At 43.9% G+C, this 20,318-nt stretch overlaps 1 protein-coding gene across 3 annotated transcripts in view; it reads right to left on the bottom strand.

The window, feature by feature from the left end:
- Window positions 1-18,580, bottom strand: part of DDHD1 (DDHD domain containing 1) — a 68,425-nt gene extending 49,845 nt beyond the window's left edge. For all 3 annotated transcript variants that reach the window (XM_061369156.1, XM_061369157.1, XM_061369158.1), the window contains exons 1-2: window positions 17,878-18,580; window positions 3,030-3,206 (exon numbers count right to left, since the gene is read on the bottom strand). In XM_061369156.1, the coding sequence (XP_061225140.1) occupies window positions 3,030-3,206; window positions 17,878-18,568 (868 nt within the window). In that variant the 5' untranslated portion in view covers window positions 18,569-18,580. The remainder of the gene's footprint in view (window positions 1-3,029; window positions 3,207-17,877) is intronic.
- Window positions 18,581-20,318: the final 1,738 nt, after the last annotated feature.

The raw sequence follows: 20,318 nt of genomic DNA, 5'->3' as shown, positions 1-20,318 counted from the left end.
TCAGCCACTGTAATTACGTCCCAGTAAAGAACAATCAGCCACTGTAATTACCTCTCCAGGGAAGTGGCGAATTCCCCAACACTGAACACTTTAAAGATTTGGCTGGACAGGGTGCTGGGATATCTAGTCTAGGCCATGTTTTGCTTAGAAAGGTTGGACCAGTTGACTGTTGAGGTCCCTTCCAACCTGGTATTCAATGATTCTATGATATCCTGTTACCATACTGCAACCCAGAAGCAGAACTAATAAAGCAGATCACTGGAGTGGGAAATGTTTATTCTAGATGCAAGCGTGCTCTCCTAACCTGTATCCCAAAATTAAAGATACAAGGAAAGAAGAAATGGACATTGCATGCTGAGCAGCTTCACAGGTAATGCACGTAGTGCTTGCTGTAATTTTTTGCAGGGATCGACTCACCTGTGCGGATTGCTCCACACACAGATGGGAAGAAGCACCACTTGCCCTGTTCAGAGAGAGGTCAATTCCATTGCCGGCAATGCACTAGGCAGGCTGCTCAAAAGCTAAGGGTGCTAAACACCTAGTAAAGTCGCTAGTCGAAGGAAACAATTCTGTTTCCTGCACGAAAAGATTCCAAAAAACAATACAATAAATAAATAAATCAAATTAAATTGCAAATAAATTCTGAGCAGAGTCTTAGAGACTAAGCTTCAGGCTATCATATGTTGCTCTGAGTTAGCAGGCTGGGTAAGAGAAAATAATCCAGAACGGGAGCAGCAAAGTTGAACATGCTCCTAACTAAGGAGCCTACTGCCACCCCTTAGAGCATGGCTGAGGTCAAATCAAGAGCTGACAGGTTTGTCTACTGCATCAACAAGATGCTTGTTGACAAGCTAAGTTTTTGTTATTCATGATGCAAACTGGCATGTTCACATAAAAGCAATTATGCCCGAGTATTACAGCAGACTGTATTAATTTTGCTGAGATAAGGTGTAAAGCATTTACAATGCTTTATCACAGCATTGAATAGTCACTTCTTTTCCCAGTGGTATTTGTAAATATCTATTCTAACTTTCAGTAGTCTTAAATAACAGCTAACTGTAGACCTTGATGGGACCAAAATATGCTTCATGAAGCATGCAATTACAACCAATTGTAGCAACAAATTACAGCATTTAGGAAATTCATAAATGGAATTCAGCACTTCCCCAACTAATTATGTTTACTTCACCAGCAATAATGCAAGTTGTAAAGCCTATCCCAGTGCCACATGCAGATGGCAATCACAGATGCCAGCCTATCAGAGACGCATTGAGAGCCATGTTACAATGCCAAAACCACTTTTCGTACTTACTGTTAGCTAGAATTTTCCTGCAACTCCTATTACTACCAAAAAAACCTACTGAAAGTTATTGGTGACTTGACATGTATTCCATTTTGAAGTGACTGCAGGCATAGCTTGGGTTTGTTAGTTTTGCATTTTTAAAAATAAACCTTTAGTTTTAGAAAAGGCACTGGTGTCTGAATTTGGAGTATCTTTCTCTCATCTTTTATGTTTTTACAAATACCAGGATTGTCTCTTTTTCATCTCTCGCTCCACTCTCTCCACCTCAAATCTGAAAACTTTTGCTCCACAGATCAGACGTTTTCTAGAACAAACCCTGAATTCTCTTCCTTACTTGGTAAGGAGAATCCAAGTACAACTGAAGCCATCCTTCCCTCCTTCAGAAATTAAGTTATCAAAGGCTGGAAGCACCCAGCAGCCATAAAGATGTGCTTGCCATATACACTACCACAAACAGCACTGCTCTCAGTGAGTGTGCAGCTGTACTACCAAAGCTGAGCTTTGCACCAGTGCACTGAAACAAGAAATCAGTACAAACAGACAGAAATACAGGTGAAAGTGCCTTTCAAAAAGTCAGTTGTACTGTCACAACATTTTATCCACCTACCTGACGGAGCTGTTAAAGCAGAAGACTGCACTGCAGGCTTGGCCAGGAGAAAAGTTCTTTTAAAGTAGCAGAAATAGAAAATAAACATTCACAGATTTTTTCTAGCTTTGAGGGGAGTTAGAAGCTTAACTACTGTCTGTACTGTTGAAAAATCTATCTAAGTCAGAAAATCATATTCTGGTTTTCTTTACAGTAATTACAGAAGTATCTTGAATGCTGCCTTGCTCCCAATCTATTAACAAGCTTTTATTTGTGTGGTCATATAGTTCACTCACCATACTTGTGGCCAAATCCCAGCCACTCCTACACTCTGTAACTGCTTTGTACAAAGCTGCAGTTCCAAGAGTTTAAAGTTGCTTTATAAAGAATAACACAACCAGAACAATTGTGAGGCTTTGTACTTGCAGCTCTTGATTTGTAGATTGTTCACCAAGTGAAAATCAAACAAAAGGGAAGTGTGAAAGTAAAAAATACTGAACTTCTGCTGTGCTATGCTTATCCTGAGCAACCAATACAACTGTGTATATTAAATAATACATCAGTAATCTCAGAAGGCTGTTCTTAAAAACCTTAAATGTATTTGACTGAGATTTCCAGGAACACTAACTGAATGTCCTCAGCCTAGTCATTAAAATATAAGGACTCCCATAACAGAATGAAAATGCCCCAAGATTTGTCATAGTTGAAAACTACTTTAATAAATTCACAGACTGAACAAGAACAGAAAATGAAATGTGATCTGTAAAACTGCTACTCCCTTTAGGGCAGCATTAGGAATGCTGGCCAGCCAGCTAACACCCAGTTTCCATTTGGACATTGACTCTTCTTACACCATCAAGAGATTTCAGTTTGAAGTGAGATTTCAAACACAGACAAAAGGTAGGAAGCAAAATGGGAACAAGAAGTTCTTCAGCCATTAATATAGTTTTTACAGTGTTCATCAAACGTGCTGCAGCAGGAAAACCTACAACATCAAGATAGGCTGAATAATGGGAGAGCAAACTGATGCCTATAACAATGTTCTCCACCACGTAGGATGGAAAACAGATCACATTAAGAAAACCAGACCACAACTGTCCAGGGAGCATACTATAAAAGTAGTAATCTAAACAATCTTACCCTCCTTCCTGTCAACAGGTTTTGCCTGTTCTTCTATATCAAAGCTCTCCTGCAGTTGCTGGCCTTTGAAGCAGTTGAGATGCTCCTGTTCTATTAAGTTACCTTCCTCCTCTTCCAGAGGTTGCCATGTGCCATCAATAAACCACTGTCCACGCATCACAGGGATCTTTTCTGATTCTAAAAAGCAAAAGAGATATTTTTAAATTTATTTTTTCTTCAATGCAACAAAACCAAATTGACAGCAGATAAAAGGGAAAGGGAATTAAGAGGAAAAGGGAATTCTGTTTGGTGTTTTGATGAGAAAGATACACCCCTCGTGCTGGGACCTATAACAATGTAACCACAAATGCCTTGACAAGGCACCACCACCTTTTCCATTGGGCTGAAATGAGTAGTGAAAGAGGTGTTAATTTGTTAACACCTGAGCTAACGGGGACAAATCTGCAGAGTGTGTGTGCGGATGTGAGCGATGGACAGAAAGATGCAGATTCTGTAAAATTTATTAAGGATTAAGTTCAAAGTCCACAGCTTTAGTAGGAAATAATCTCTTCCTTGTTGCCTTGAGTTTTCAAAAAAATTAAGAACTTTGTGAGATTCATGCTGCTCTATAAAATTTGACTAGTAACCTGAAACCAACAGCTGTTATCAAGAGAATGCAGAATGAGGAGGAGATACAAAACCCCTCAAGCTCACCCTGACTGCACAGGGCCTTGTTTCTTTTGGGAACTGCACTTACAATAACCCAAATTATACATCAATTAGCACAAAGGGCTAATTTAAAGATGAAAAGGTTTTTTCTACTAAAATCAGTCTTTCACTGAGGGCTGTTTTCAGTCACTGTCATTCTAGTTTCAGTTTCGGCACGCCAAATGAGGGACTTGGGTGCCCAGTTCTTGCTGTCCACGTGACAAAAGACAAGCCTATGAAAAATGTATCCTGGTGTTTATTCTTCATCAAATTGTGCTTGATGCCCACACTAACTACTGGGGCTGCAGGGTGCAAGAATTCTCCTCTTGTACCCATCCCTGCAGGCAAACTGAGACAATAATATCCATTGTAGCTCAGCTCAGAATCTCTCCTACATCTGGAAAGGAAAGGAGAAATACCATGTGTGCCTGTGCTCCACAAGCCTGTAACTTCGAGACCCCAACCTCCAGCCTCATGGGAACAGCACAGATATAGGTCTGCTGAGACCCAGAGCAGTTGAACCATGGAGCTCCAAGTGCCCACTAATATGTGCTGCTGTACATTGCAAATGTATAGAGACTCATCCAAATGCAACTGCTGCATGTGTGCAGATTCTGCAGAAGTTTAGCTCTCCAAAGCAGCTAAGAATTCAACCACAAAAGAAGAGGCTCAGAAAGGAGATGGGGGGGGGAGGTTGGGAAATAAATTTTGCTACTCAAATATTTGTATTTTCCCTCCCTGGAAAAGAGAAAAAAGCTGGTAAGGAGAGCTTGGGAAAGAAACAATAGATGCAAAGGAACAGTAAACTAAAATTAGGTAAAAAAAGCAAACAAGAAACAACAGAGAAACAATAGAGAACATGGACATTTTACAGAGTTACTGATCTATCCCCAGACCAGTACGAAGTTCAGCTGGTCAAGGTGACCCAGCCAAGGGCAGTGGTTTTTAGCCCGGGCACACCAATGTTAGCACAGCCACTAGCTCAGGTTATGGAATCATCTGCTTCACAGAGCACCAAGCACCACACCAGGACTGGGCATGTCCCACTAAGCTTGACAGCAGATCAGAAGTCTTTGCACTGCTCTCCAGTACAGGCATGATACTACTGCTCATTGCTCTTGTGGACACTAGTATACACCAGAAGTGTTTTTCATACTGTTTGCAGATAAGAATGTAACAGAGAATTGCAAGTACCTCCATAATTTACTTGGAACCTCTGAACTACTCCGAATTCTTCATCCCTCAGGTCATTTCACGTACAAGCTATGAAAGTAAAAGGAAGATCTCCTTGCAATAATCTCCCTACTGGGCATGTAACACTCAAAGTGATCCAAAGCCTATTTTAAAACCTTTCCCATAACAGGTTTACAGAAAAACACTGTGTACACAGTACTAGAAATGATGATAAGCTTTTAGCACCCCACGTTTGTAACAGAAGTAGGGCGCACTTGCAGGTGATGGCATCCTCAAGCTGTGCCTGAAACAGCTTGAAGCAATCGGTGAGGAAAGGTCAACAGCAGTGAAGCTCTCAGTGGGGAGGGACAAAGAGGCCGGAAGCAGATGATGTGGAGCAAAGAGCCCAGATTACCACTGAACTTCCCTCATTTGGTGCTGGCACACATGCTTGCCCAGTTACCCAAGCGTTCTTGTGACTGTGAATCCTGCACGCAACCTTCTAAAACAGTGCCTCTGTGTGCACAGGGGGCACAAGGCAGAGAGTGAACTTCCTAAAACAGTGGCTACAAGCACCGCCAGCCTCTCTCATCCCAACTTCATGCAGATTCTGGATTTCTTTGGCAGGCATCTGGCATGCCGGCTCATACCTTCCAAGTCACCCAAAGCCCCATTCAAACTTCTCGATCCTCAGCTCTGCCTGTGCAGAACACAATTTGGGTCTTGATGGTCTGTCCAAAATGCAGACAGATGTGCAAAATGCAGTTCTGCCATTCCATTTCTGTTTGTGATGGTAAAATAGCCAGTCCAGATAAGAGCCAACTGTTAGGCATTGAATTTCTAATGCTTTGTCTGTTGATGATCCACCAGATGAATAAAGAGGTTGGAGTATTCAATGGGCATGGTTATTTAATGAAAATTAATCCCAAACGTATCAGAAGAACAAAAGGCCTGAATGGCTTTAAAATGCAGAAATTAATAGTCACACATAGATTCAACTGTCTATGAAAATTTAAGCTAACTTTGAAGTCTACAACCCATCAATGAAGCATGAAACACATGTATTCAGTTTTCATGAAATGGAAGTTAACCACAGCAATGCTAGTTGTCACCATATACAGTACCCTCTCATCACGCACTTCTCTTAAGCTTTGTTGTACACCCTTACGTTTCACACCTGTCAGATAGCTGCATTTTTCAGCAGAGCTGATACACACAGATCCAGTTAGGCTGTCCTTACAAACAAAGCACTGTCTGCAGGAAAAAATGAAATGCACAAATATGTGAGCCTAGATAAAGGATCCCATTGTGGTTGAAGCAATGGCACAACTACGTCAGATGTTAATCCTCACTGGGAAAATCTGTAGGCAGTTCCTTAATTCTTGACTAGGCGTTCTGATGAGACTCCATTCATTGAATCCATAAAAGATATATTTTTCAAATAATATGAATACTATTTTGTACTCCAAACTAAATGAACACAAGACACCTCTTTTTCAGTTTTGAAGGCCTTTAAGACTTTCACATTGGAATTTCCACCTACAGATTTCTAAAATTCTAAATATAAAGCATTAAAATAAGTATTTTCAGGCTCTTTTTGCCTGAGAGAAACTTTCCCATAGTGGCTCTTTACAAGGGTAGACTGTAGCACTCAAACATTAAATGGGCACTGCCTTTTCCACAAAGGTTCAGCCAGGACAAATTAGCATGTTTGAAATAAAATGATTGTAAAGACTTTACAGGATAATTTAGTTGCGAATAAACTCATATCTGTCTCTGGGTCTGGAAAGGGCATTTATATGGAAATACATCACATCCAGATCAAAAGACAGATTATTATGGAACTCTGTTTCCAAACCAGGGATTTAAAACTTGAGTGAGGGAATTCTATTTTCCAAAGCTCAGTGGGATTTTAGGGGGATCCAAAAGCTGGGGTTTTTTTGTCCCCTCCCTTGTACACTATGTGTGCAGTCACAGCATGCTGGTCTACAAGCCTGTCTTATTTCACATTGACAGCTGGATGGCAGGTTTGATCACTGTGCTGCTGGGAAACCTCAATTGAAAAGCACCTGATAAAGGAAACAACTAAATTACATTTCCTTCCATCAGTTTGGTTTTAAGAAATCTGAAGAGTGTCTTTCAGAACTGAAACAAATTTCTGATCACAGCTCACAAAGAACCATTTTATCTTTCTCATGAGAGAAGAGGCTTGGTAAAGTTGGAAAGAATACTTTACAATTAACATCTGTATTTTCAAAACTGAGCAATGCTAGCTCTGAATGGACTCTTCATTAGGGACTGCAGCAATAGGCAGGGAGTAACAGGTTCAAACTTAAACAGGGGAAGTTTAGGTTAGACATAAGGAAGAAGTTCTTTACTACAAGTGTGGTGAGGCACTGGCACAGGTTACCCAGGGAAGCTGTGAATGCTTCATCCCTGGTGGTGTTCAAGGCCAGGCTAGACGGAGTCTTGGGTGACATGGTTTAGTGTTTGGTGCCCCTGCCCATGGCAGGGGGGTTGGAACTTGATGATCTTAAGGTCCTTTCCAACCCTAACTATTCTATAATTCTATTTTATTAGAAACATGTAATGGTAGATTTCAGTCGAAGTCAAAGTTGAACTCCAATCACAACAATGATGACAACCTACTGATGTTAAAAGTCACGAGTTCCAAAAGCAACTGCCACTTCAGTTATGAAGAAAGAGAAGTATATTACAGCGAATACCCTGGACTGGTGGGGAAATGAGGCAACTGCAAAGTAAGCAAAGATTTTTCAGTATAATCTCTTGATTATGGGAAAGATTAATGCGTTACTCTTACTTACACCTTCCTAAACACAATTTCTCTGCTTAATCTTGGATACATGCTGGTATTCATCAAAAATATGAGATTCATCAAGAGAACTTGATGCAAATTATTACAGTAATCACCATTAAAAAGTGATGAACCCAAATTGCCATTTTAGGACCCAATTTCTCTCACTCCCATACACCTTCAAAAAATTCATGTATCTCCTGGATATTCAGTTGATTTTAGAAAGCTTAAACTACATTCTCTCAGTTATTTTTGTTTTACGGGAGAGTTAAATACACTGATACCTAGATCATGTTGTAAGTTAACTTTATTTTTTCTTCCAAATCTATAAACACAAAGTATTATTTATCTTTGTCCCTATAATCTTGTTCCCCAGGAAAGGATTTCCCTTTATTTTTTCACTGCCTTAAGTCTTACACCATATAATCTGCAATCGGCAGTGCTTCAGACCAAAAGATACCAGCATATCAGGCCAGTTGTACACTTGCATGGTTTATTTATGCAGTAGGAATTCCTAAATAAATTTGAATGGCAGGAATTAGAAGCTAATGAAAGGCACTTTATTTTAATCAGTTATACATATTTTACCACTTTTGGAGAAAATTAGCTTAAGAGATCTAGGCTGCAACAAAGGATTTATTTTTACACAGAAAAAGGTCTTTTTTTCCCTGAAAATCCACATAAGAAAACAAGTGCTATAATTAATGTGATGAGACAAGAACATGAGTGATTAGTATCATGATAATTACATAAATCCTCTGAATAACAAAAATTATGTTAAAATAAAAACTGCATGCAACATGTAGTATACACATGTATGGTATTTTACATATCTATATTCCATTTTTGTGAGGATCTTTAAACTGTGTGATCACATCCAATATAAACTGCACAAACAGCAAACTAATCCATCAGAACACAGTATGAAAAGTAGTAAGTGAGCAGAATTTGCCTTAATATTTCTTCTTGTGCTACTACAGCAATGCTATCATTTGTTTCCTGCCACAACACTGGTTCAAATGGTGTATACCTAAATGTAAATATCGTATAGCTCAAAGTGTGGCTCACATAGCCCTCTTTCACCTTACTTGATTCAAAATCAGGAAACTGCTGCAAAACTAAGATGGAACAGAGATAATAACTAAAGATTAGCAAACAGAGCTTAAACAAGCAGCCAAAAGGAGGTCTGCTTCAGACATACCAACACGAGCTACCATGCAACTTGAAGACAGAATAAAATCGTAAGGAAGCGAGATTCAATAAACTGCCTCATTGCTTCAAAGCTGAGGTCCTGTTCAACAGGCTTGATGGCAAAGTTAAGGCATTTCTGGCACTATTCACTCATCCGTCTCAAGACAGCTTTAACAATTCACCCACAAATGAGATCTAAAAGTTTAATATTATATTCACAAGCTGAGAAATACAAATTGAAGCTGGTATTTTGTTGAGATTGACGACCCCAATTTCCTAGCTCTCCAAGACCAAAGCCAAGAGGCTGGACAAGAAACACAAGCTCCTAAAATGCCATTGGCTCAAGATGCTTTTCAGGGTAGTAATTTCAGATTCCTGCTTTTCAGTGAGATAACTTCTGTTCCTTAAATTTCACTTCCTTATTACTACAGTTGCAAACAATGTTCAGTGTGTGAAGATAACATCTGAACAAGCTGAAGGTAACCATGAAGCTTACCATATGGGAAAGTTACTGAAAGCTGAAAGTTACTCAAATAATGAAGTGCCCACACATTTACCAAGCAAAAAAAATCCAGGGCAAAACCAGTCTTCCCCTGGCACACGCCAAAGGCATGCTAAAAAATGATGAGTATCATATGTCTTGGAGCACAGCATTCCTACCAACCGCAGTATATACAAGAACTTGCGTGTTGTCAACACGCCACTGAAATAAATGTATTCCACAACAACAACAAGGGTACTGCTAGAGGCTTTGAAAAATTTGCTATCCATTCCTGTTGTACCAGGCCTAAGATTATATTTTGGGTATATTAACTACTGCACGGCCTTTAAGACTTTGCACTAGTGCAAACACCACTAAGTATAAGGATGGGTATTACTCAACCTTTGCATCAGTGTTCCTTCTACCCACCCCGCAGCTATGGCTACAAAGGGCTCTACAGCAGTAATGATTTGCAGATTCTATTTTTGCCAATGCAAATGCACAGCATGCAGTTTGCAGGACAAGATCTGTTCCTCTTACTTAGTTCCCTCATGGCTGGGTTTGTAAAGGAAAAACAGGAAAGAAAAACTCATGAGGTCAGGAAGCTTTATTATGAAACTAGGTGGTTACAGAAACCTATCATGAGGTCGAATATTCCTATAACTGTCAGTGATCATGCCTACTGGGTGAACAGATGTTATAATAAAATAACCCCCAACTAACACTGGCACAGGGTGCCCAGGGAAGCTGTGGCTGCCCCATCCCTGGCAGTGTTCAAGGCCAGGTTGGACAGGGCTTGGAGCAACCTGGTCCAGTGGAAGGTGTCCCTGCCTATGGCAGGGAGTTGGAACTGGATGAGCTTTAAAGTCCCTTCCAACCCAAACCATTCTACAGTATGATTATTTCATGTTTGCTCAGTAACATAACAGACTTTTTGATATTTTCTTTAATAGCTTCATGTTACACAGCTTTCTAGCTATTACTCAACATATTATTTCAAAATAGAGCAAATTACTAACACTTCAATAAATGAAGACACTCATTTAAGCACAGCCTGGATGACTTTCCTTTGTTTAACTAACACAAACATATGAAATCTCATTCTGCTCTTTCAAAAGGAACAACATAACCTGAAAAGGAGTTCAAGGGTGAAATCCTGGCCTCAGAAAACTTAACAGAGCTACATGAAATTACAGAGCCGGCCTTTATTTTTAATTCTGAGATGAAAGGAGATTTAATTCACTGAGCAGTAAAGGATATTATGCTGCATCAAGTAATTCTAAATTGCATAACTGAAGCAATTAAAAAAAATACAGGTGGATGCTACTTTTGAATTTCACAGACACTAAGCACATCCTTTACAGACTCTGATCTACAGGAGCAGCTATGCACTCAAGCCTCTGCGTTTGCTTCAATGTTAGACACACCAATGGAGGACCACATGCTTTGCTCCACTGCAAATGTGAAACTGCCTGTTTCCCAAGACTGCCTGAAGTATTCAAGCAAGAACTTGAACGTTTTTCCCTGAACCATTTTTAATTTGTTTACATTATGAACTGAGCAATCAAAAAGGCTAATGAAACATTGATCTTTGGGGCTGGTTCAGATGTCAAACAGAATCCCTGAAACAGAAGGAACCCCCCAGAAAGAGATGAACACCCTCAAAGTCATCTCTCATCTCAATTGCTACATATTACCCCAAAAGATAGCGTATACTGTTTTTCAAGTAGGATTTTGCTGGCTTAAAATAGTAGTTCAATTAACGCCTCTACAATTGCTCTTTACAGAGACCTGAACTTGATGATTCAAGTCAAAATCCTAAAGCTTACCTTATTAGCTATGCCAATGATGAGCAGGAAATGCTCACCAAAAAACCTCAGACTGTGGAAACATGAAACAGGGCTGCAGTTTTACGTTTACAGCTTCATTTTTATTGAATTCTTAAAATTGCTTGCCGAATTTCAGTACTAGTACACTAAAGTGAAGCACTTCTATCACCTGGCATTGGCTGCTGGGGTCAGTAAGCTATAGAAGCCAGTCCCTTATCAGCTATTTTCTCATGGGGAGAAACTTGTGTTTTTTGAAACTGCATTATGTGAAAACTAAACCAACCCACAAAAGAGCAGCCATGCCACATGACAAACATGTGAGTACCTCCTAAAAGGTAAGCATGTGCTCAAATCCCATTGAAAGTCACAGGACATTTGCACAATCACACCCTCTGCTCGGTGCGGGTGCTCTCCTGGTAGGTGCTCATCAATGGGTCTTTGTTAGCAAGCTCTCACCAGCACTGAGCAGCAACGGTCATGCACATATTGCTTAAGCAAGTAGGTACCTACACAGGAGTATCTCTTCTATAATAAACAGCAAGAGTTCCTGTGCATGCCTCAGACCTACCACAGACGACCAAGATGAAAATATGCAAGGACACAATAACCTTTTCTCCCTTCTCCTCTGCAGGGACTTTTTTTCTGCACTCTCCTAACCTCACTTTCTTATTCCATCTACTTCACCCCAACTCCTGATTCCCCTACTCTTTCATTCCCAGATTTCACTTTTTCGTTCCAAGTTTTTTTACCCGATATGGCTTTCCCTCATTCTGAGATGAAAAGAGATTTAATTCATTATTTTAGTTTCTTTCATCTTAAATATCACTGCCTCGGATTCCAGTTGCACCTCATATTCCGTTCATCCCACCACTTACTAAACATGCTATCTACAACACAGTCTCTGAAGCTTCTCCTCTCCAGCTCCACACAAGGCACACTCCAGAATGGCTTCAGCTACTAGCAAACCCACCCAAACAGTTCATACCACGCCAGTGACCTTTTCTCTGGCCAACATTCAAATCTACTACTTCATTTTCACTTTTTTTCAACCTTAGAGATACCACTGAGAGAACTTACCATCCTTATTTTAATTTCTTGCACTTTTCTTTTGTTTAGTCCTTCTGCTTACTAACTCACAATGTCAGCTCTTACAGATCTTGTTTAACTCCTAAGAGAAAAAAGGAGTTTTGCACAGGTCTCTCTTTGCTGTCATATATTTTTCCCTAGACAGCATCTGCCCTTCATACACATACATGCATAAATTCACCTGTCATCTACCTTCAATCTAGCTGTCACCTCCAAATTACATCCCATTCTATTTCTTTGACATTGCCAGACCAACATGAATTAAGTCAGAACAGAAATCCCGATCCCTCTCATCCTACAAACTTTTTCTGCTTTCTCAGTTACAGTGGGTAACATCCTGTCACCTGCAGCTTGTAAACCAAGTATTCCCTGCATCTCTGCCTTTGTGTTGACCACATCCAGCAGGAAATGTCTTGTATCACACTGAAGGGCAAGCACAACTTGCTTTCTAAGCTAAGTCCATCCTTAGCTACTCTGCTGTAGCTGACACCATCCACTGGAGAGTGATTCTGTAATTCTGGTACCATTTACAGGAGTAAGACAACAAATTCATTTTGCTTAAGAAATGCTTGTAAACCAAACGTAAAAGCTGAGGACACAGAAGAAACCCTCCCTCACAGATACATCAGAGTGCTGACACCTCCCCTACATGGTCTAGTAAAAGCATCCTAAATGTCCCGAGTTCTTTCTACTGAAAGAAAATGTACAAGAGACCATAAGCAGAACCAGAACATACATATGAACAAATGTAATTTATGACTTAATACAACGGAGTACTGCAAACCTAAAAGTTTTTCCATGTATATGCATTAGGCTTTCTGGTGAGGAAGGAGTTGACCAAAACTAAGCTACAAGATACTTCTGGAAGGGTCATATGGCAAGAACAGAAGCAAAAAAGTAAAACCCAGGAGATATTTTGAATAGCAAAAGCAACACTTCATCTTGCCAAGTAAATTAGAAGTATTTTATCTGCAAAATAACAACATACCTGGAGAGAAAAGCAAGATAATAGTATGCAGGAATTCAGCCTTCAATCAAAGCTCCTTTACATAAAATTGTGCCAGCCAACTTCAAAGACTGTCCAACAATACCAAAAGCAATGTTCTAAGCACATGTAAAGTCACTCAGAATGTGTTCTGTTGCTAAGAACAAACAAATGCAAGGCTACAAGCATGCTTTATCACTTTCCACATGTATCTGTTTTAATACTATTTCTGTTGCAGAATACAAACCAAACCCCATAAACTAAACACAGACTCAGAAGCAATATCAGACATTGATTAAAAGAGCCAGGCAAGAATTTTAGTGGGGCCTCAAGATGGGTTTGGGGTTGCCAGCCTGTAGAGTGTCAACATACAAATTTATGCTGTCACCTCCAGGGAAGGCACAAGCACCCAACTCTCCTGCACAAGGCAGACAACTGAGAAGCACCTTACAGGTCCAAAATGGTTATTTTTAGCCTTGACAGTGCAGCCCAAAGAACCAACCCCAGTGGCTGAGGAAAAAAAGGCTCAGTATCCTACTGTTAATGTCTGTATCCTACATCAAAACAAGCCCACAATAAAACAAAGCCACTGAGAAAATAGCCTATTGTAATCATCTGATGCCACGTATCAGCTACTATACTCCAAGACCTCTCAGTAATCTTGACCAACTCTAAGTTCAGAGGGCAGGTAACAGTGCCCTGGCATTCTCGTCTCATTCTGCACACACTCAACCTGCAGAAGCTTTTCACAAGGTGCCAACAACTGCCTCTTCTTCCAGTTTACAAAGCATCTCACAGAGAGCTTACAAAAGAAAATGTAAGGTCTTGGATATTTACTTCAGTCCCAGCTTAAAGGCACCTGAAACAGTTTTTAGAAGCTGCCCAATTTCAGCCTGAGCATACAAATTTTAAAGCGAAGACGCAGTGGTCCACTCTGTGTTCAGAGGTATTTCCATGCTAAGATCAATAAAATATCTGTTGTATCAGATCTCACATCTTTACTCAGGGATAGTCCTACTGATTGGTTTTTTTTGTTTGTTTTGTAATGCAACAAGAGGTATTTTACTTAATAGACTTCTGTAACTTGACAATGTAACCATGCAAACGCAAGGGAAAAAAGCAAATACCAGACAGGGCAATAGTTGCATGGAACAAAGTCACAAGCCAAGGAACAGGACAGAGTCACCCAGAAGTCTACAGGCTATGGGCTTAACAGAATTACTCATGACTTTGACAACTAGGCTGAGTAACTCTGTAAGAAAAATGGTTGCAAAGCAGCCCTCTTCAACTGGGAGGGCAGAAAACAGCTGGGCAATCTAAGAAAACGCCAACATAAGACCCTTGTATAAATTATCACCCGTTGTTACATCCACAGAAGACGAGAAGGAGCCCAACTCCAACTTACTCACTTATCTGGAAGCTTATGATAACAATTTTAGTCCTCTTGCGCCGCCTTTGCTACATTCAATTCTTTGTGACATGCTATTAGCTCTAGAATACTAATTAAATAAATCCCAAAGGTCACAAGGTAAGGATAAAATTCCCAGTAATTAATCTGCTCCAATTGTAGCTCAGTCTGATATTCCTGATGTTACAAACAAATCCTGCGATGTGCTTAAGATGTCTGAAGATGTGGAGCGAAAAAATATTTCAGTACATGCCAAGCTATAATCAACATTTGCCTGTCATTAAGATGCCACAATAGCTGAAGAACTGTCAGCATGTTCAGTATTGTAGCAGTGAGATAGCAGCCTTCCCTAAAGTACAGCATGTATGTGAAAAAGAACAACAAAACAGGCAAGAACAACAAAGACAAAAGCTTTTGACCTTTGCTCCAAACTGAAAACGTGAATCAGAACTGGAGAGCAGTTTCTGTACTCTTTAATGTGTACTTCAGAATATTTTAAGTCAGGTACACTCATTATACCTTCATGCTTGTGGGATGGAGAGCAAGGTTTTTCTCCCCTACCATGGGCTTTGCTAGGGTGAGATCTGGTTTGCCACCACCAGCTCCCTTCCATGCTACAGCAGACCAATGCAGCAGCTACCCTTTGGATCCAAAATTATACATTAGTATCAAGTGGAAATAATTTTGGACTACAATAAACGCTACTCTAAGGCCTTCAAAAGCACAGATCAGAGTGAAGCCTTGGGATCTGACCTTGCTGTTTTCTCACGTCTGAACAAAGAGGTTGGGAAAGAACGGGAGAAAGACAAAAGTACACAGGGAACAGAAGCAAGGGAATGTGCAAATGAAGGGAGTTTAAACCAGAAAACACTGACAGACCTTTGAAACACCAAAAGTTATCTTAGTCTTGCAAGGGAGTAGACTTGCTAATAAGAAGAGACTTTAGCACTCCCCTTAAGCAGCTTTCGAGGACTAGAAAACATCCCTGTCATTAGTCTTCTCAGGACCATGAGTTTATTTCTCCCCTGCCTAGCACTGCTTCTGGTGCTAACCTCTGGGAATCTCTCCTTCCAAGCATCAGAAATCATCTCTGCACAGTGTAGGCTGTCATTTGAAACATCTGCTCCTCAGGCTTAATAAGACTGAATCAGCTTCCAAAATGGACAAGGCACAGGGTCAAGAAATTAAACCTTTAAGCTGCTGACAACTACAGCCTCTTGCTCCCATTACTGGCAGCAATCCTGCCTCACCTGACAGCTCTGCTGACTTGTCCCCCTCTCCCTATAGCACAATCACAGGAAGGATGGCAGCAGCTGCCTCATCCCCTGGAAAACCTGCACCATCTCTTTCCAGTAACTATGTGGCAGATGCATCAAGTACCAACCACAGGGGCTCCAAGGTGGTGACAGGGATAACCACTTCCACTTTCTGCTCAAGAAGTAACCTCTTCTAGCTCAAAACACATGTAGACCAAGACCTGTGCTTGCTCCTTGAGCTCAGCATCTGCCTGCTGGGACAGTGATCTGAAAGACAAATTGTTGCACCACAAGTGAATTGTTCCATATGGTACTGTAATTTATGGATATTCCTCCTATAAAGACACTGATAAAGAAGAAGGGAAACAACCAAAACCCTCAGGTTTAATATCTAAAGTAGTTTTGGTATTCCTTCATGACTCACACCTGCATTTCAGAAATATGCAGAGGAGACAAGAGAGAGCTGCCTGTCTGTCTCCCAAGTTCATGCCAGGACAGTGTCTATTGCTTGGCTACTCTGCATCTGTCACTCTACCCCATTACATTTTCCTTGTCCTTGAAGGAATGCAGTTGGAAAGCAAGTCCTCAAGGACAGAGTGCGAGCAAGAGCAGCAGGGCTTGTCTGCTCCAAGAGAGTAGATGTCACTTGTCCAGCAAGACCCTGGGAGACATTCTCTCCAAAGGAAGAAGAGTTGAGGTGCCTGCTTTTCCTTCATCTCTATTCCTCAAGGTCCCCTCTCCCCCACACATGAATGCAAGAGGAAGGATGGCAGAGGGGGTACATCACCACCTCATTTTGAAGTTGAGGGAGTGAAGCAAACTCCTTTTGTTGGAAGGGTAAGAAGTAAGGACTGTGTGTGTACCCGAGACACCTGTTGCATCCCCTCCAGTGGTGAGAGGAAGCTCCACTTCATGCCCCCTCTCAGTGGGGCAGGGAAGATGAAGCACTTGCTGATGATACGGAAGTATCATCACTTTCCTAGCAGAGAGGAAAAAGGTAGCAGAGGGGAAACAAGGTATCAGCCACCTCTTCCATCACTCCTCACTAAAGAGAGATCAGAAGTGTGTGTGTGGCGGGGAGGCAGCGGACACACTGCTGTTTCTACCCTGCTGCTTCTGAAGGAAGGGTGTATTTGCCTTAACCATTCCCCCTTGAGGGAAGCAGAGGGAATGCTTAAAGCAAGTACCAAGCTTCATTCACCCTTTGTTTAGGAAAAGGGAAGCATAAGCAGTAAGTTTCTCAGTCATGTGCCTTCCCACTTGCTTCTGCACATGTCAAGAAATAAGATGCCCTTTCCCATGTCTCTGTATGCCAGGTGTGAGCGCACAGATCCCTGTCTCCTTCAGGTGCATGTGCACAAGAGGTCAAGAGAAGGAAAGGTGCCCAGTTCCTTTTGCAAGCTGGAAGTGGCTGAAAAGGTGCCCAGTACATCCTTCCCCCATGACCCTACGTGGGGGAGTGGGGGGTACCCAGTGCCTCGTCCTCCCTGTGTGTGGTGGGGTGCCCAGTGCCCCCTCCCTCAAGCACATACAGAGGGATGCCCACGCCACTTCCCTTATGAGTGTGCCTGAGAGGGCTGGATGCTCAGTGCCACCATTCCCCCCAAACACAAAGGATCCCTGAGACTTGGAAGGGAAATTCTCAGTGCCTTCTCTCTGAGGTGTGTGCTGGAGATGGGCACACAGGGTGCCCGTATCCCTCATCCTGAAGTGCACACGGGCAGCAAGGGGTGGCTGGTTCCTCATTACCCATGTGGGTGTGCTGGAGGGGCATGAAGGGTTGATCGGGTGACCCCAGCGCAGGGTCTCTGTGAGGATGGGGGATGCCCGGTGTCCCTTGTCGGGGAGGAGAGAGGCTGCCTTGCCGCCCCCCCGCCGGTCTCGGTACGGGAACACCGGTATCCCCAGGTCCCCGCGGGGGGCACGGCTGCACTCACGGTTCCAGTAGACAGGGTAGCACTCCGCGTTGGCTACGTCCACCTCATAGAGCCCGCTCCTCACGCACACCGGCTCCACTGCCGCCGCCTCGCCCTCCCGCGGCTCGGGTCCGAGGGCGCGGTAGGCCAGCTCGATCCGCAGCGAGTCGTAACCGATGAAGGGCTTCCAGGGCTTCCGGTCCTCTCGGTAGAACCAGCGCACCTCCTCGGCGCTCAGCTCCCGCACCATCTCATAGCGGGGCCGGCCGCCGCCCGGCCGCCTCCTCTCGGGCAGCGCTGCCGCCGCCAGGTAGAAGCCGCTGCCGCCGCTCTCGCTGCTTGCGAGCCCCGCTCCCTCGCCCTCGCTGTACTCGCCGCCCGTTCCCGTGGAGTAGCGCAGCGAGGCGCCGGACTCGGCCGAATCGAAACCGCCGCCGCCGCCGGCCTCGTCACTCAGGCTCGGCTCCCGCTGCAGAGTGGCCGCCGCATCCAGCTCCCCCTCGGAGGAGGAGGTAGAGAACGTGGCGAGCGGCGGTGCGGAGAGCTGCTGGGGGCGGCGGGACCGCCGGGTGAGGGGACGCTGCAAGCCGCAGCTCGGCGCCGCCTCCTCCTCGCTGCCGACCGGCTGTTCGCAGGAAGCGGCGCCGTGGGCGCTGGGCTCGCCGGGCAGGTCCCAAGCGCCATGCTGCGAGGCGGGATCGGGGTAATCCATGCCGCAGGGCGCCCCGCAATCGCCGCCGGCTCCGTCCGCCCGGGGGCGGCGCCGCACCGTCACGCGCGCAGCGCCGCTACCGGGGGCGGGGCGTCGGCCCGAGGCGTGCGGGCTCGCGGGAGGGAGGAGAGGGGCGGGGCGTGAAGGGTGCCCTCAGACGCCGTGAGCGTCGTGTCCGTGTGTGTGCGAGGGACGCGGTGGGTGACATCCCATAACCGTGTCCATCCCATAACCGTGTCCGGCTGTGGGGCACCCTCGGACACAGCCTGCAGCCACGTCTGCGTGTGTGAGGTGTCCCTCAGCTGTTTCAGACACACTGAAACATAGCCTGCAGCCCAGGGTGTGAGTGATGGGCACCCCAAAACACAAATCACAGCTTGGTGTGTTTATGGCAGGCACTCCTGAAACAACCCTCTGTGGCTGTGGCCAGCACTCGCAAGACACAAACTGTGGCCCCATATGGGTGACAGAAGATCTTAAAGCACATCTTGCACCCTGATGTACGCGTGTGTGAGAGAACGCACATCCTGCAGCCCCGTGGAGGATTGGTATCTCTATGTCACACCTCTAGCACTCATTCATCTTGCCTTGTGTGAGCCATCTGAATCCCCCATCACTTTTCCTGCTACCTGATGGGATCGTTGGTGTTGGTCTGTGGGTACGTGTGCGCTGCTCCCTACAGGATGCTAGGGGGTAACTGAGTTTTGACCCTGTAAGTGTGGGTGTCAGGCCCCACACACTCCTGGTAACTCAGCAGGACGAGTAGGGTACACATGTATGCAAGAGAGACATCCCTAGCCAACACTGCAGCGTGCAGGGAAGTACTGGGGTTCAGGTGCGGGCAGGAAAGCAGACCCTCACACCCAACAGGAATGTAACTTGTTCATCTCCATGTGCACCGGGGGTGTCACACCCTGCAGCTACCAGAGTGCAACAGGGATCCCTCCTGTGTGCATGCAACCCTACTCTCCACTCCAAGGAAACCCTCCAGGCAGACAGTCACACACAGTGTCACACTATGTGAGATGTCCTGCCTCAGATCAGCACCCCAGTAGCTGAGCAGGAAGAGATGGTCAGGTTTGAACTCTACTTGTTGGTGTGACACCCCTTTTTTCCTTCAGCTAAGAATTTCTCAGTTGTGTAGGGGTGAGACAGGCATATCCCAAATCCACACTCTGCAGACCAACAGGGAATCAGCAACCTGGCATCACCTTTGTGTGAGAGCCTCACTCCTCCAAATGCCCCCCCAGATTGGAGGGATTTGGGTTGCTTGTTTTTGTTTGTGAGCGAGAAACAGCCGCTTCCATTGCCTCCATAATCAACAGGAGGGAGTGCTGAGGTGTGTATTTGTGTGATTAAACACCTGGCAGCCTGAAGCAGGAAAAAAGGTGAGGGAGGGTGCCTGGGTTTTACACCTGTGTGAGATAACTCCTCGTCCCAACACACACCCACAGCTGAGTGAGGGGCAGTGATGGATCACTTCTGTGATGCCAGTTCACCCCCCCCCCCATCCTTTCTCATGGGTTGTGGGTTGTTGTGTCTGTGGGAAAGAGAGAGACTCCCAGAAACACACCCTGGCTTACTGGGGTGGGGTCACCTGTTTACGAGACACCCCCCCCCCCCCATTTCACAACATTCCCAGGAGGAATGAGGCGGTGAGAGGATATGTGAGTGATACTGCTATCTCAGTTACACCTTGAAGGGCAAGGGAGCTGATACCCACACCTTTGCTCACCTGTGTGTACAACAT

This window comes from Neopsephotus bourkii, unplaced genomic scaffold, assembly GCF_033783945.1.
Source record: "Neopsephotus bourkii isolate Nb327-2 ecotype Australia unplaced genomic scaffold, CSIRO-AGI_Nbou_v1 NB_1477, whole genome shotgun sequence".
Taxonomy (NCBI): Eukaryota; Metazoa; Chordata; class Aves; order Psittaciformes; family Psittacidae; genus Neopsephotus; species Neopsephotus bourkii.
The sequence above is the reverse complement of the archived record's forward strand: the minus strand, read 5'-3'. Positions and strand labels throughout refer to the sequence as shown.